The following is a 13,716-nucleotide window of genomic DNA, read 5'->3' on the forward strand; positions in this document are numbered from 1 at the left end:
AGTTACTTACTTATTCTTAAAGATGGGCCCTGAGTGGAGGGAAAAAAGTTTAAGCACATTACTGTTTTTTGTCTATAAACTTGAACCATTCAAACAATCCTTAAATGTCATAAATGTAAGACACTGGAATACAATACTACTTACATACTCCAGCTGTAACCAAAAACACAAGTAACTGTAACCCAGCAGAAGCCCAAATGTGTGGTAAACAACACACTATGATAAGTATTGGTCATGAGTCTGTATGGTAATCTGGTCAGACACAAACACACAGCTTAATCACAGCTAAACCCAAGGAGGCTGTCAAAGTTGTCTCTGACATTCTGGACTAATAGTCCATCTCATGCTGCCCAAACTTGCCAAAAACCACTCGTCAACCGTGCGGAGGAAAGACGAGACAAATGATGTGAAACAAACTGAAACATCTGAGTAACCGTGATTCCTGCAAACTACAAAATTATCAAGATTTTTTATTTTTTTTTTAACGTTCCTTTAGTCGGACTTCAGCACTCACCCAGTGTTTCATGTTGGTTTAACAAATTTTATCTGGCTTTGCTTTTACAGACTTATGTAGATGGCTCTTACATGTCTAATACTTACGAAGTGCAAAAGCCTTCACTGTTAAATTTTATTTGAAACTGTGATAATGCACACTAATATTATTATTATTTTCCTTTTACTTAGAGTCGTTTTTAAAGTGTATTTTTTTAAATGAATAAAATAGATCTATCAGTCCCAAACGGAGGGAACTTGTTAAATAAATCAATTTTGATATAGTCATACCCAATTAAACTTGATATTTTTACTTTTTAATGATAATTGTTTTATTATTTCAAACAAGTATATCTACAAAAATGTGAATGCAGCAATAATATGCATTGTTTACTTTTTCCTGTAAGTCAGGCTCTGCCTGGTTCCACCGCCTGAGATTAATGCCACTTGACAATCTACTCGGCTCAAAAGTTCCCCTTAACAACAGAGCATTAGTCGACGCAGCCACACAGACCTAGATCTGCCAACGTCTCATTGGCTGCTGGATTCACGCGAGAACCAAGCGGCTCGCTGCCTCTCTGCTCGACTGGCTCTCTGACTCTGATAGCCTGTTGGTGCCACAGGGTACAGCTGTCCACCGAGGCAATGGTAGTAACTGAACCTGAGAACTGCCGCAAATATGGACTTGCTTCTGTTATACTTGGTACTTCTGGAAATGTACAAGCGTCTCTGGAATGGTGATCAAGAACTATACAAATTTACAGCCAACTTCAAACCAATAGTTGTTTGGAAAGACATAATACCAAGAGTGAATCACCCCCCCCCCCCCCCCCTTTTTTTTTTTAAATGACAAGATCTCACTGAACTGACTGTAAATTTATCCCTTGCACGAGTTCATGTTCCGCTCTCGATTCCCACAGTCGCTGCCTTCTCAGCACTAAAGACAACAAAAGAGGTCCCAACAATGCGCTACTCCAATAGGGTTGCCAGTCAGGTATTCTTTTCCTTGCAACACAGAGCTTCTTGAACAATAACACCAAGGTAAAAAACAAACAAACACACACACACACACAAAAAAAAAAACAATAGAATGAAAATATTTGTTGGCTTAGCACACCTACTATACCCACAGCTTTAAATACATCATCCATTGTGTAAGAGCATTTTTTGTAACACGAATGAATTACAGTACGATTATCACAGAGATAGTCAATCATACTAATCTGACCTGCCCTATTGAGACACACAGCGTTATAAATCTACCTGCTAACACTTGATAAGATGTGTCACATTCTGATAGAATTCAAAAACTGATCACATTGTGTTTATAATTTAGGATCCTTTATAAGGTTTGCGTCACTCTTTTATTCTCACGAAAAAACTGCTGTGAAATCATAAAAGCCATAGTAGATCATTTAAAAAAAGAAAAGACTTTTATGACTAGGAGCTGATCTGCCTTGAGATTATCTAAGCAGCAGTGGGAAAAGCAAACAAACTCATATCAGTCGGTTAGAACTTGAAACGTGTGTGTATGGACGGTTAGTGAACCATATTTCTGTTTTTATAATAACATATTTAGGAAAAGACCCACTCTTACATGTTCATGAAGTCCCCTAAATGCTAAATGATACGCTACATGTGCACTTACCGGCATCATATTGGCAACTCTGCGGGATCACAATCAGCGGGCATCGGCAAGCTGACTTTTGACTTCCTCGCTTATCTTCTATGGCACCAACGGAGAGTCAGCAAAGATCCACCTTGCTAGTTATGGGCTCCGATTAACTCCAATGTTACAACCAAATGGGCCTCAGTCCTCACTGTAGACCAAAAACAGCTAATTACTTGAAGTACTACAAAGCCAAACACTTTAAGACATCTGACTCATACTACAAAAATAATATGTAATGTCACCAGCCGCAGGTATCAACTTAAATTGCCCAGGCGTGGCTCTGTGCAGCGGCTGCTGCTACAAACAAGCTAGCTCGCAAAGCAACGCCGAGGCAAACGAAAAGGCAATTACATGATATTACTACGCAGTGTCTGCAAATATACTCACCAATGTCAGAGACGAGTCATTGTTTCTGCGAAAAAAATCTCAGTTCTGCTACAGTGAAAGGCACGCAGCTAACCCAACCAGCTGTCAGCCAGCCAGCTAGCGTTATCTCCCCCGGTAAGGTGGTAGCTGTGTTAGCTGGAATCAGAGATGGCTAGAGGACGGTATGCACGTCGATGTCTCCGCTCTCGTCGGCCCTTTAGCTTGCATTGGCCGAACATCGGCACGAGCTGTCGACAGAGAGGGTGGGGTTTTTTTTTCAAAGGAACAAAAATAAAGGTTTAGTTCGTTTTTTCTACGTAGGCAGCGAATCATCACAAGCAGGTTAGCAGTGCTAGTTCACGAAAATACACATAGCTGGAATCCAGTTGTTGACGGTAGGAGGGGCAACGTAGAAAGTCAGGAATCTGACGTCACCACCAGCCATGTCAACTGCAAGCATACAGTGCTATGAAAAAGTATTTGCGTCCTTTCCGAATTCTTACTTTTCTGCATATTTTCCACACTTATGTGTTTCAGATCATTACATATGTTTTTTTTTTTATTTAAATTAGACAAACATAACCCGAGTAAATACAAAATTAAGTTTTTAAATGATGATTTCATTTATTAAGGGAAAAAATCTATCTAAACTTATATGGCTCTATGTGAAAAAGTAGTTCCCTCTTGTTAAACTAACTTTGGAATTAACTGTGATTAACCATTTGCTCTGGAACACTGAGTTCAGTTTCACTAACCCAATTACCGCCAAATCACTAAACATGTTTAAGTGAACCTGACAAAGTGAAGTAGGCTAAAAGATATCAAAAACACATCATGCCACAATCTAAAGAAAATAAAGAATGAAAATCGAAGTCTTAATTGACATCATCAGCCTGGGACTGGGTACAAAACAATTTATACATGTTTGGGAACCAGATTGAAAGCATAAAAAGAACATCATACCAAAAGACAAACGTGGTGGTGGTAGTGTGAAGGTTTTTGCTGCTTCAGGATCTGGACAACTTGTAGTAATTGATGGAACCATGAATTGTGCTCTCTAGCAGAAAATTCTGAAGGAGAATGTCTGGCCTTATGACTTCTTCAGTCTCAGGTGACTGCAGGTTTACCCAACCTTATAAACAGTACATTTGCATAATGACTGAAATCCCACAAATACGGAAGAAGTCACTCGGATGAGCGACAAAATGTTTTTTCCACTGAAAACGCAATGTCCAGATGAATAGAATAATTTTTGAGGGATTTTCTTACCTGGATGATTGAGCACGCATCAAAACATGGAAAAAATATGCAGAAAAAAAGCAAAGAAAAGAAAAAAAGAGAAGAAAAGCAAAGAAAGAAACGAGGAAGGGATCGATTTTTTTTTTCACAGCACTATACCAGTATATTTAAAGGATTTTAACACACCAGGAAGTTGTGTTGTTGTAGGTTTTTTTTTTTTTTTTGGTAATTCACATAAAAACAAAAGCATTTGGTCTGAGAAATTATGTCATTTGGTATGAATGATGCATGAGAGTCCCTTCCTGACTCTGACATGATGTTGTAGTTTTGGGCGCTTTCTTTATTGTTATAGTAAATTTAAGATGGCCTGAAGACCTTAAATAGAGTTTCTTTTTTTACTTTCCTGTATTTCTCAGTAGAGACACATAAAACATATACACATTTCCATATATAACATTTTAATGGTAATTTGAATACAGTTAGATCCATAAGTATATTTAAACTGATACATTTTTTTGTAATTTTGCCTCTGTATATGACCACAGTGGATATGCAGGCAGACTTCAGGCAGTCTCTAACTGCAAAGGATTAACAAAATGTTCAATTTCAAATAAAGTTAATGTATCCGGTTACTTTTGAACCTCTGAAAATGAGGGACTATGTATAAAAAAGGCTGTAATTCCGAAACAGTTAACACAATGTTTTTGTAAAACCCCTTTAATTAAAGCTCAGAGTCTGTACTTCACTCACATCCTGAGTGATTTAAAATTAACTGTAGCAGTGGCAAAAATCACACACACACAAAAAAGTTTAATTGTCCAAAAACTTATGGCTCTAACTGTTTCCATATTGCCATTAAAATATTATTTATGAAATTGTTTTGTATTGTCTTTATATGTCGCTGGTGAGAAATGTAGGAAACTAAACACCAAGGAAATCTATTCAAGGTCTTCATGACATCATAAATCATGCCCCTAGCTGTAAATGCATACGTAAATGCATATCTCTGTGTATCACAGTATCAATATTTTCAAAGAGGAACAAATTCTATGAAGCATGTGTTACATAATATCTTTCTCAAACTACATCACTGTTGAATCATATAACATATTCAATAGCCAGCACAATAAGGTAGTTGAGCTCAGGAACCCAATACTCCTTACATCATGTCTCCTCTTACATCAGTCCTTAGATGGAAAGTTACGGTCCCTACATGTATTCAGACAGATGTGCCAACACTATCATAATATAAACCAAGAAACACATGAGAAATGTATGTGAGAAACAATGATGACGATACACAATAATACACAGTAAAAATGACTCATAGCAGATAAAAGTTTGGAGATGCGAAAGACATACAAGGGAGTGTTGCAGAGCTCTGAATTCTGCAAGTGCTCCTGTTCCTCCTCACCAGGAGATAGTTTTGACTCTTACTGGACTCTTACTGCTGAATATTTGCCTTGGAGTCATGTCAGTGTCCTGTGTGAACAGTTTTGAAAATGCATGGACTGAAGTGACTCACCAGTTTACAGGAATGGAGCCCTTGGCAAATGATGTCATGCTAACACTTTTTGATGGTTCCTACTTTATCATTTTAAATAAGTAAAAAAAACAGGCTGCGAGTCACCATATGAGGCCTGTTGATGCACGTGGACCCTCCATGTAATCTGCCATTGTGAGAGTTCCTATTGCATTACTGACATCAAGTGGCTCAGAGAAAGAACTGATCCGGTTAGAAAAAGTCTGACCCGCTGTGCGTTCTGACTTATTCTATTAATGAATGATATTTTTGAGTTAGAGATATAATGTATTGATAAACAAAATAGTAGCTAAACTGAAACTGTTTGCATTCATTTTCCAGTTTGGATTCTTGTGTTGCTTAGATAATTCTTGTAATGCTTTTTGTGTTGTTAGATGCTTATCGTTCCTTTCTGCTTATCCGTTCACTGAGTTTTTTGTTTGTTTCCGTATTTAGTTATTTGCTATTTTCCTGTTTTAATATGAAAGTTGTCGTCTGTTCCTGCTTTGAGTTTTACTTCCTGCCTAGTTTGCACCTGTGTATTTTTCCCCCAGCTGTTTCCAGTTCCTTTATTAATCCTATGTGCATAAATAGTCCTGTCCTTTCCCTGAGTCTTTGTCATAAAATCTACACATCTTTCCCTGTGCTTCCTGTTTTTTGGACTTGGCATACAGCCTGATGCAGGTTTATTTAACCCTGCATTTTGATCTGTGACAAAAACTTTGTGATGTGCACCACAAATGAAACAGATAAATAGTCATGAGGATTACTCTCTGGGGATAATGTCCTCTCCACATCAAAAGGAGTCACTTGAGGTGAATCAGGCAACCTGCTAGAACGTCTCCTAGATGCCTCCTAGGTACAGTGTTTCTGGCTTGTCCAACCACATTGCTGGAGTCATGCAGTTAGCATTGCTAAAATCCAACACTCATGAAAGCATTTATATTGGCATGCTGGGCTCTTCCAAAAAAGATCCCAGCATGCCAATCAATAACTGGCTTTCTACTGTGACTAAAGAGTTAGTTCACTGAATTCTTTTCAGTGAAAGACACAGATGTGTTACTGAGTGGTCAAGTTTACAGATTTGAAGAGGAACTAACCAACAAACCCTTCATATTCTGCTAATTAACATGATCGTGAAAGCACTAATGGAAAGTTGAGCAGTTACAGTATAGGATACTGAAGGGCTGCATGTGTTGTACCTATGTTTGTAATAGGAGAGATTTGGAAGAGCAACCTTTAAAACAGAAATCATCTCCATTATTTGAAGCCTTTCAAGATTTTTTTTATTAATATTCATGAATTCTATACCATTTATAAAAAAAAGAAAACAGAAGTAAAAAAAATTAATACAAAGAACTCTTCTCCACAACCAAGTCAGCATGCGGCATGGAGGAAAATATTCAAACGTATTAGCACCAGAATGCCAAACAGGCTGGAGAAGTCATGCAAAGTGCACTCAGTGCGGTGGACGCTAATTAAATAACCTGTAAGCAGCAAACAAGGTTGCTACACCTGCATCTGTTCATTTCACTTTGCCATGAGTCTTCAGCTGTGAAAGCACTTTGTCTACCTGCAACAGAGCAAAACTGAGGGTTAAGAGTATTCACATGTAGTAAATTCACTCATTTTAAAAGCTCTTCACTTTAAAAGAAGGTAGCACTTAAAGGTGTACACAACACACATAAAAGACCTAACATGGGAGAGAAGATGTGGCTTGTTTCTCATTTTGACATCAGAGAATGGCGTCAGTGATAATCTGCAATAATCTCTGATCTGATTTTTATTGAATTCCTTTAAAGCATAGACCGTGATAACAAATGAGAAACAAATGTTACCATGCCATATGTCTGTCTAGTGATATTAAAAATAAACAGTCCCAATTGAATTATTTTCCTTGGCTCAATCCAGCCCTGACTTACTGTAATAAACCAGTAAGACTGCTGCCCGTAGCGAAGCTGAGACTTCAAGTTCATCTTACTGGCTGGAGCTAGAGCGTGGAGGTGGAGGTGGGGAACTGACGAGAATGGAGGGAGATGAAACCCCAGCCTACAAAATAAAATTAACAAAAAGATATTACAACATGAAAAAAAACCTGTTTAATTTGAAAGCATAATAAAATTCTAAGTGATAAAGAGTCGCAGCTCATCACAGGGATTGTTTTACCTGACGTCATCGAGGCTGCAGACTTTGTTCTTCTCCAGTATACTTCTTCCCATTTGTTCCATCCGCTCCACTGTCAACAAATAAAACTTATCGGCGATGTGCGATCAGAAAGTCAAGATTATGCAAGACAGTTTTACACATATGTACATATACTCCCTAGCCACTTTATTAAGCACACCTGAACATTAACACAAATATCGAATCAGCCAATCACATAGCAGCACCTCAGTGTATGTAGACATGGTTCAAACAGAACGTTAGAATGAGGGAGAAAGGTGACTGACGTGACATTGAATGTGGCATGGTTGCTGCTATCAAACGGGCTGTTGTAGGCATTTCAAAAACTGAGCTACTGGGATTTTTTTTTTCCCATAAAACCATCATTAGAGTTTACAGAGGTCTGAAAATGTGAAAATATCCAGCGAGTAGCAGTTCTCTGGGTGAAAATGGCTTGTTGATGACAGAGGTCAGAGGAGAATGGCCAGACTGCTTCGAGCTGATAGGAAGGAACTCAAATCAACACGCTTTGTAACCGAGGTATGCAGAAGAGCATCTCTGAAAGCACAAGCCTAAAAAAATGGTTTGTGAACAGTCACCAGATCTCAGTCCAGTAGAGCTCATTTGGCGCGTAGCGGAACAGGAAATTTGTATCATGGGTGTGCAGCTGATTTCTGAAGACACAATTAATCATTTCATGGTCATGGTGGCGCTTTTAAATCTGTCTTTACAGACACAAACTACAAAGCTAAGCTCACTGAGGTCATACTGGTGACTCAACAAAACAATTTACTCATTAACCTGAATTTACTATAAACTATTATTAAAATAGTTTGTACTGATTAACCAGATGGCTGCTCCTCCCTGTGCAATGTTCCTTCTGTTGAAAGGGAGTTTTTCCTTTCCACTGTCGCCAAGTGCTTGCTCATAGGGGGTCATCTACATGCTATGTATGACCTTACAATATGAAGCCGCTTGAAGCAACTATTGTGATTTGGTGCTATATAAATAATCAGTTGCTTGGAAACATGTTGCTTTAAAGGGTGGGGTGCTTTTGTGTAATCAATCATAACTACCGACTCATATTTTCCCATTGACCAAGTCTTGTCAGCAGAAGTTGCTACCAGGAAAAACAAACAAACAAACAAACAAGCAAACAAACAGACTGATTAAGTTCATGTTTCCTCACCTAGAGGTATGTTGTCCATCTTAAGGGTTTTACAGTTGCTGATATGCATCCTGGGAATAACCAGGTAGTGATGGGTGGCTCCAGGCTTCATGTCACGAAAGCAAACCAGCTCATCGTCCTGTACACACACACACACACACACACACACACACACACACACACACACACACACACACACACACACACACACACACACACACACAGAGAGAGAGAGAGAGAGACAGGAATTTCCAGTGGCTAACTTTTTTTTCTCCTTAAACATGAATGAATGTTGTTGTTGTTTTACTCACGCTCAGCAGGATCTCTGTGTCAGTTTTGTTGTTTACTATTTCACAGAATTTACAGTCATCAATCCCAGAAGCCTCCAGCATCCCCATTCGTGAGTTTTAAAGCGTCTTTTATATAGAGCGCAGTAAATGCTGTAATATAATTCCTGGGTGTGCCCAGAGACAAAGGCAGGACAATCGCCCGAAGACAGAGCTAGTCGAGCCCAGAGTGCACCGTCAAATTATTTGTCTTAGGAAAAAAAATAAAATAATAAATATATATTTTATTTTATTTATTTTATTTACGAGAGCTGAACAGGTTCAGTCTGAACCCCAAGTCAGAGATTAATTTTTTGATAATGGAAAGTTGGTTGAACTTTTAGACAAAATCTATAAAAATATATCAAATTTTAATCTGCATATATGAGTTTTAATTTGTATCACATTTGCTACATAGGCCATACTTTTGCACTTTAGTCATTAATAATGTGTCATGCAATTTCTATCATTTTTTTGAGGGTAAAAAAAAGTCACGCTGATGATGTAGAAGTCTCAAAAACTCACAAAAATTCATGTATCAAATATGATACGCTTGACTTTAAAGGAGTAGAGGATGTCTAACGTTTGCCCTTCTGTCACCATAGCAACAGATTACTCGCCAATTAAAATCCGTGTCGCTACGTTTTTAAAGTTTTTAAAGAAGCTAAGCGCATGTCTATAGATGGGAGAATAACACTGAGTATTGCAGCTATATTAGTCTTAAAACTGGATAATCTTAGAAACATTTATTTTCCGTTGCCTGGACTTTGTTAACGGCAGATCATGGTAAGTCTATATGTTACAGCGAGCACTGACAAGCCACTTTTCATATTGCCTTAGATGCTAGATCCTGTTTTTTAAATGCAAAAGATACTATTCTATAAAGTCTGTATTTAACGCTAGAAAAAGTCCCTGTATATTCATCCACTGTTGTTTTCAATGCCAGCAGAGACATCCGTCCAGTTCCAGAGCTAGCTCTTTTAGCAGCTGCTACCGCCCACTGAGCCCAAGCTCTCAGGTGGATGATGACGACATCCTCTTTGGGAGCCCAGACCCGGTGAGTGTTACTCTCACAGAGTGAAATGTCACATCTTAACTACACTCACCGGCCAATTTATTAGGTGCAGTTTATTAGCACCGCTTTTTGCCCTCTGAATTACCTTAAATTTTCAACAAGGCGCTGGAAACATTACTCAGATTTTTGCTCCATATTGGCATAATAGCATTACATAGTTACTGCTGATCTATTGACTGTACATCCACCATAAGAATCTCAAAGGTGAGATTTCGTGACTGTGGAGGCATTGGAGTAGAGTGAACTCACTGTCATATTCAAGAAACCAGCCTGAGATGATGTGAGTTTTGTGACATGGTGTGTTATCCTGTTGGAAGCAGCGATTAGAAGATGGTTACACTGTTGTCAATAAGGGGTTGGAGATGGTCAGCAGAACTACTCAGGTGGGCTGTGGCATTTAATTGATGTCCAGACAGTATTAAGGAGACAGTGTACCTAGTGTCTGAGTTGCTGCCAAGTGATTGGCTGATAAGATATTTGGATTAATGAGCAAATGAACCTAATGAAGTGGCCAGTGAGTGGATATCACAAGTAAGAAAAAAGAAAACCCAAAAAGAAAACTGAAAATACTTGTGTGTTGAGTTCACTAATTATGGTGCTATTTTGCGGGTTTTTATCAACTAACAACTGCTAAGATATCATCACAGCTTTGTGAAGACGATCCTTGTGAGGAAGCTCCGTCAAAGATCAAAAAAGACAAAGACACCATTCAAATCATCTCTAAAGACCTCATCCGCAATCTCAGGTAGTCCCAAACCTGTTGAGTTTCTCCGCTGGTTTAAAAAGCATAATGCACATTTTTAAAACATGGAAATGGAAGCAATTTGATTACATTTAATATGAATTAAAAAAAAACAATGGTGCACCTAACAGTTTTCCATTAATGTATGACCTGGTATCGTTTCAAGTGATTTAGAGAGACAATTAGATTTTTTTAAAAACAAATGTCATGATGATAATGATGTTTTAACCCAAAATGGACATCCTCACCACAACATAATTCCTCCTGTCGTTATGCCAGAATCCCACTTAACAGTCCTTTGGGAAAGTCAGTCTTTCTCCCGTCAGCTAAGTATAAACGCATCATTTTAGCATCCCAGGCTAACCTCAAGGAGGAGAGAGAGGCTTTTCACCAGGCTTATCAGAGAAAGGAGGAAGAGGAAACGGTAGGATTCATGGCTCTGATGATGTTTTCTTGGACATTAACACAAGAGGCTCGTTCCTGTGATTTTGCAATATGATATCTATATGATGGCTCCCCAGAAATCCGCAGAGGAAAGGAAGCAGCAGATCCAGGCAGCAGATCTGTCCCGTAAGAACAACAAGGCCCTGACTGAGCTCGAGCAAGAGGCCCGGAAACGTTCACAGAGCTTGCTGAAGCAGTCTAACGCTTTAAGGATGGAGCAAGAAGAGGAAATCAAAAGGCTGAACACGGTAGGAATTGGCTGGGAGTATGTGGATGAAGAAAACAAAGGCGGTGTCAATTCACACACATATAAATGCTTCTGTTTTTGTCACTCCCTCAGCTTATTCTGAATGCTCAATGTCAAGCCACAATCAATGCTCAGCTGGAGGAGAAGAAGCAGATCCAGGCAGAGATGGAAGAGGAGGAGAGGCGCCTGGATGCGGTGATGGAGGCAAAGCGCCAAAAGGGTCTGGAGACTGAAAGGAAGATCGACGAGCTGAGGAAACAGCACAGGAACGAGTAAAGAGAGCACCTTTTTTTTCTTCACCAAATGCTTTATATATTCTTAAAATAACTCCAAGGATGGGAAGACGTTAAATTATGCACTTTATCTGATCCAAAAAGGAGGCCATTAGGAGATCTGTCACTCTGTTTGTGTGTGTTACATTTCAGAGGAAGAGCGCAACTTTTAGAACAAATTCAGAAACATCTAGAGGAAAAGGAAAATGAGAGAAAGATGAGAGAGCAAGAGAAACAGCAAATAAAGGAGAACCAGAAGAAGATGGAAAAGGATGACCTCAAGGTGCACACACGGCCCATGTGCAGACTTAAACTCACTAACGTGAACACAGTGCAGTGTACGGGAGTCAGTTTCATCTCTGACCGGCTGCTTTGTTCCAGGCTAAAGAGAAGAATAGGATGGAGCAGCAGCGTATGCAGGAGGAGATCATGCACATCAATGCTGAGACCCTCCGAGTCAAGGAGCAGAGGATGAAGGAGGAGAAGCTGGCGGACATTAAAGCCATGGAATACATTAAAAAGAAACAGGTCAGCTGGAAAAGCAACTGAACTCTGTAGATCGGCTACAGATGTTTGTTCTCTGCTGATATTTTATTGTTTTTGCAGGCGAGGGACGCGGAACGTGAAGCAGAGCAAAAGCGGATAAGGAAAGAGAAGGAGATGGAGATTGCTAAGCTGAGGGCCCAGCAAGAAAAAGATCGAAACTATAAGGCAGAGCAGGTCAGAAATTGTTTTTGAAGCGTGGATTAATATGACTTTTAACTGTTCTCGGCCACTTGTGCTGGTGTTTCTGCGGATTTTAAAAAGGATGAACTCTGTGCCCATCGGCATCAAGAAGAGTTACAAAAGAAATGGAGGGAGAAAAACAGAGAGCAGGCCGTGAGGAAAGCACAGCAGGAGGCGATGCTGGGGGCTGCTCGGCTGGAGCAAGTTCACAGCAAACAGCACTACCAGACAGTGAAGGCCACCATAAAGAAGGAAGAGTTTGATCGGATGCTGAAGTAAGAAAGTTGGGGGGCTTTTGTTTGTTTTTCCCACCTCAGTGTGCATTTTCTGCACGTTTTTGCATGAAATTGCTATTTTTCCTCCGCACAGGGCTCAGAAGGAAGCAGAGGCCAAAGAAAAGGAGCAGCAGGAGAGGCAACGTCAGAAAGTGCTGCGCCACGCTGAGGCCGTCAGGCAGCAGGTGAATGAGCGCAAGAAGCTTGCCAAAGCTGAGCATAGAGAGGGGTTCGGGGAGGCTGACAAACTGCTGGAGGAAGCCCAGCAGCGACAGATGCGCCTGAATGAGATAAAGGAAAAGAAACTAAAGGAGCTCAGGTAAGCATGAGCAGGTTACTGTAGTAATATTCAGGCATGATTGTCATATATCAGGTTTACTGGATATAATGAATGAACCTAATGTGCATGTCTGTGTGCAGGGTTATAGGGCTTGGTGAAAAATACTGTTGTGAAGTGGAGAGAAAGGCCCAGAGGACTCATTTTGTATAGCTCCATAATTGAAACAGTAGTTTCAATTACTACTCTAAGTTAAAATATGTTGGATTAAAGTCATATTTCACTCTCAGAGGTGTATGATCATTGGTCTATGCCCTCCAACTCTGGCTCACTGATACAGTTTGTAGGTTTTATTTTTGTGTAATATCTGCATTTGAGTCGTGTCCCGTTCATTCACTGGGAGGTTTTGGGATGGGGGGACGTTCGCAAGATGGGTGTACAGCCTACACATCTGCATCAACTGTGTGACGCTATCGTGTCAATATTAACCAAGATCTGTGATGTATCCAGCAACTTGATGAATCTATATTTATCTATACACACATATCTGCCAGTGAGGATTACCAGGATTATGACACTGTGCTAAAATAATTAACATTAGAAAGTCACAACACTGGCCTTAAAACTTAATTACCTTAATTATTAGTTTATTAAAGGGTTCTCCATGAATGATTTTTTATTTTATTTAAAAAACTGTTTATTTTTTAATA

General features: G+C 39.4%; 3 protein-coding genes across 5 annotated transcripts in view; 1 reads left to right on the forward strand and 2 right to left on the reverse strand.

The window, feature by feature from the left end:
- Positions 1 to 2,937, reverse strand: part of ppp1r13bb (protein phosphatase 1, regulatory subunit 13Bb) — a 31,881-nt gene extending 28,944 nt beyond the window's left edge. For all 3 annotated transcript variants that reach the window (XM_080882650.1, XM_080882651.1, XM_080882649.1), the window contains exons 1-2: positions 2,552 to 2,937; positions 2,141 to 2,312 (exon numbers count right to left, since the gene is read on the reverse strand). In XM_080882650.1, coding sequence (XP_080738776.1) covers positions 2,141 to 2,149 — 9 coding nt within the window. In that variant the 5' untranslated portion in view covers positions 2,150 to 2,312; positions 2,552 to 2,937. The remainder of the gene's footprint in view (positions 1 to 2,140; positions 2,313 to 2,551) is intronic.
- Positions 2,938 to 4,322: 1,385 nt separating this feature from the next.
- On the reverse strand, positions 4,323 to 11,049 carry LOC308397575 (adenosine 5'-monophosphoramidase HINT3-like). The gene is made up of 5 exons (XM_080883551.1): positions 8,934 to 11,049; positions 8,644 to 8,761; positions 7,458 to 7,527; positions 7,214 to 7,340; positions 4,323 to 6,864 (listed from the first exon to the last, which is right to left on the reverse strand). The coding sequence occupies exons 1-5, from the start codon at positions 9,018 to 9,020 to the stop codon at positions 6,817 to 6,819; spliced, it is 450 nt and encodes a 149-aa protein (XP_080739677.1). The 5' UTR covers positions 9,021 to 11,049; the 3' UTR covers positions 4,323 to 6,816.
- LOC308397071 (cilia- and flagella-associated protein 45-like) lies at positions 9,523 to 13,702 on the forward strand (the record flags this gene model as incomplete). Its single annotated transcript, XM_080882790.1, has 12 exons — positions 9,523 to 9,531; positions 9,895 to 10,005; positions 10,671 to 10,768; positions 11,045 to 11,189; positions 11,287 to 11,457; positions 11,550 to 11,728; positions 11,882 to 12,011; positions 12,110 to 12,256; positions 12,335 to 12,448; positions 12,536 to 12,729; positions 12,824 to 13,048; positions 13,150 to 13,702. 12 exons carry the CDS (start codon positions 9,523 to 9,525, stop codon positions 13,217 to 13,219), a joined length of 1,593 nt encoding a protein of 530 aa, XP_080738916.1. The 3' UTR covers positions 13,220 to 13,702.
- Between the last annotated feature and the right edge of the window lie 14 nt (positions 13,703 to 13,716).

Source organism: Rhamphochromis sp. 'chilingali' (genome assembly GCF_963969265.1).
Source record: "Rhamphochromis sp. 'chilingali' genome assembly, chromosome: 5".
Taxonomy (NCBI): Eukaryota; Metazoa; Chordata; class Actinopteri; order Cichliformes; family Cichlidae; genus Rhamphochromis; species Rhamphochromis sp. 'chilingali'.

Bases quoted from the DNA above. Each gene is read 5' to 3' on its own strand.
- LOC308397575 (XM_080883551.1), bottom strand. From the start codon at position 9,020: ATGGGGATGCTGGAGGCTTCTGGGATTGATGACTGTAAATTCTGTGAA. The intron at 7,528-8,643 runs GTGAGGAAACAT...ATTTGTTGACAG, and splicing joins GATGGACAACATACCTCTAG to TGGAGCGGATGGAACAAATG. The intron at 6,865-7,213 runs GTAAGTCAGGGC...GCTCTGTTGCAG, and splicing joins AGTCTTACTGGTTTATTACA to GTAGACAAAGTGCTTTCACA.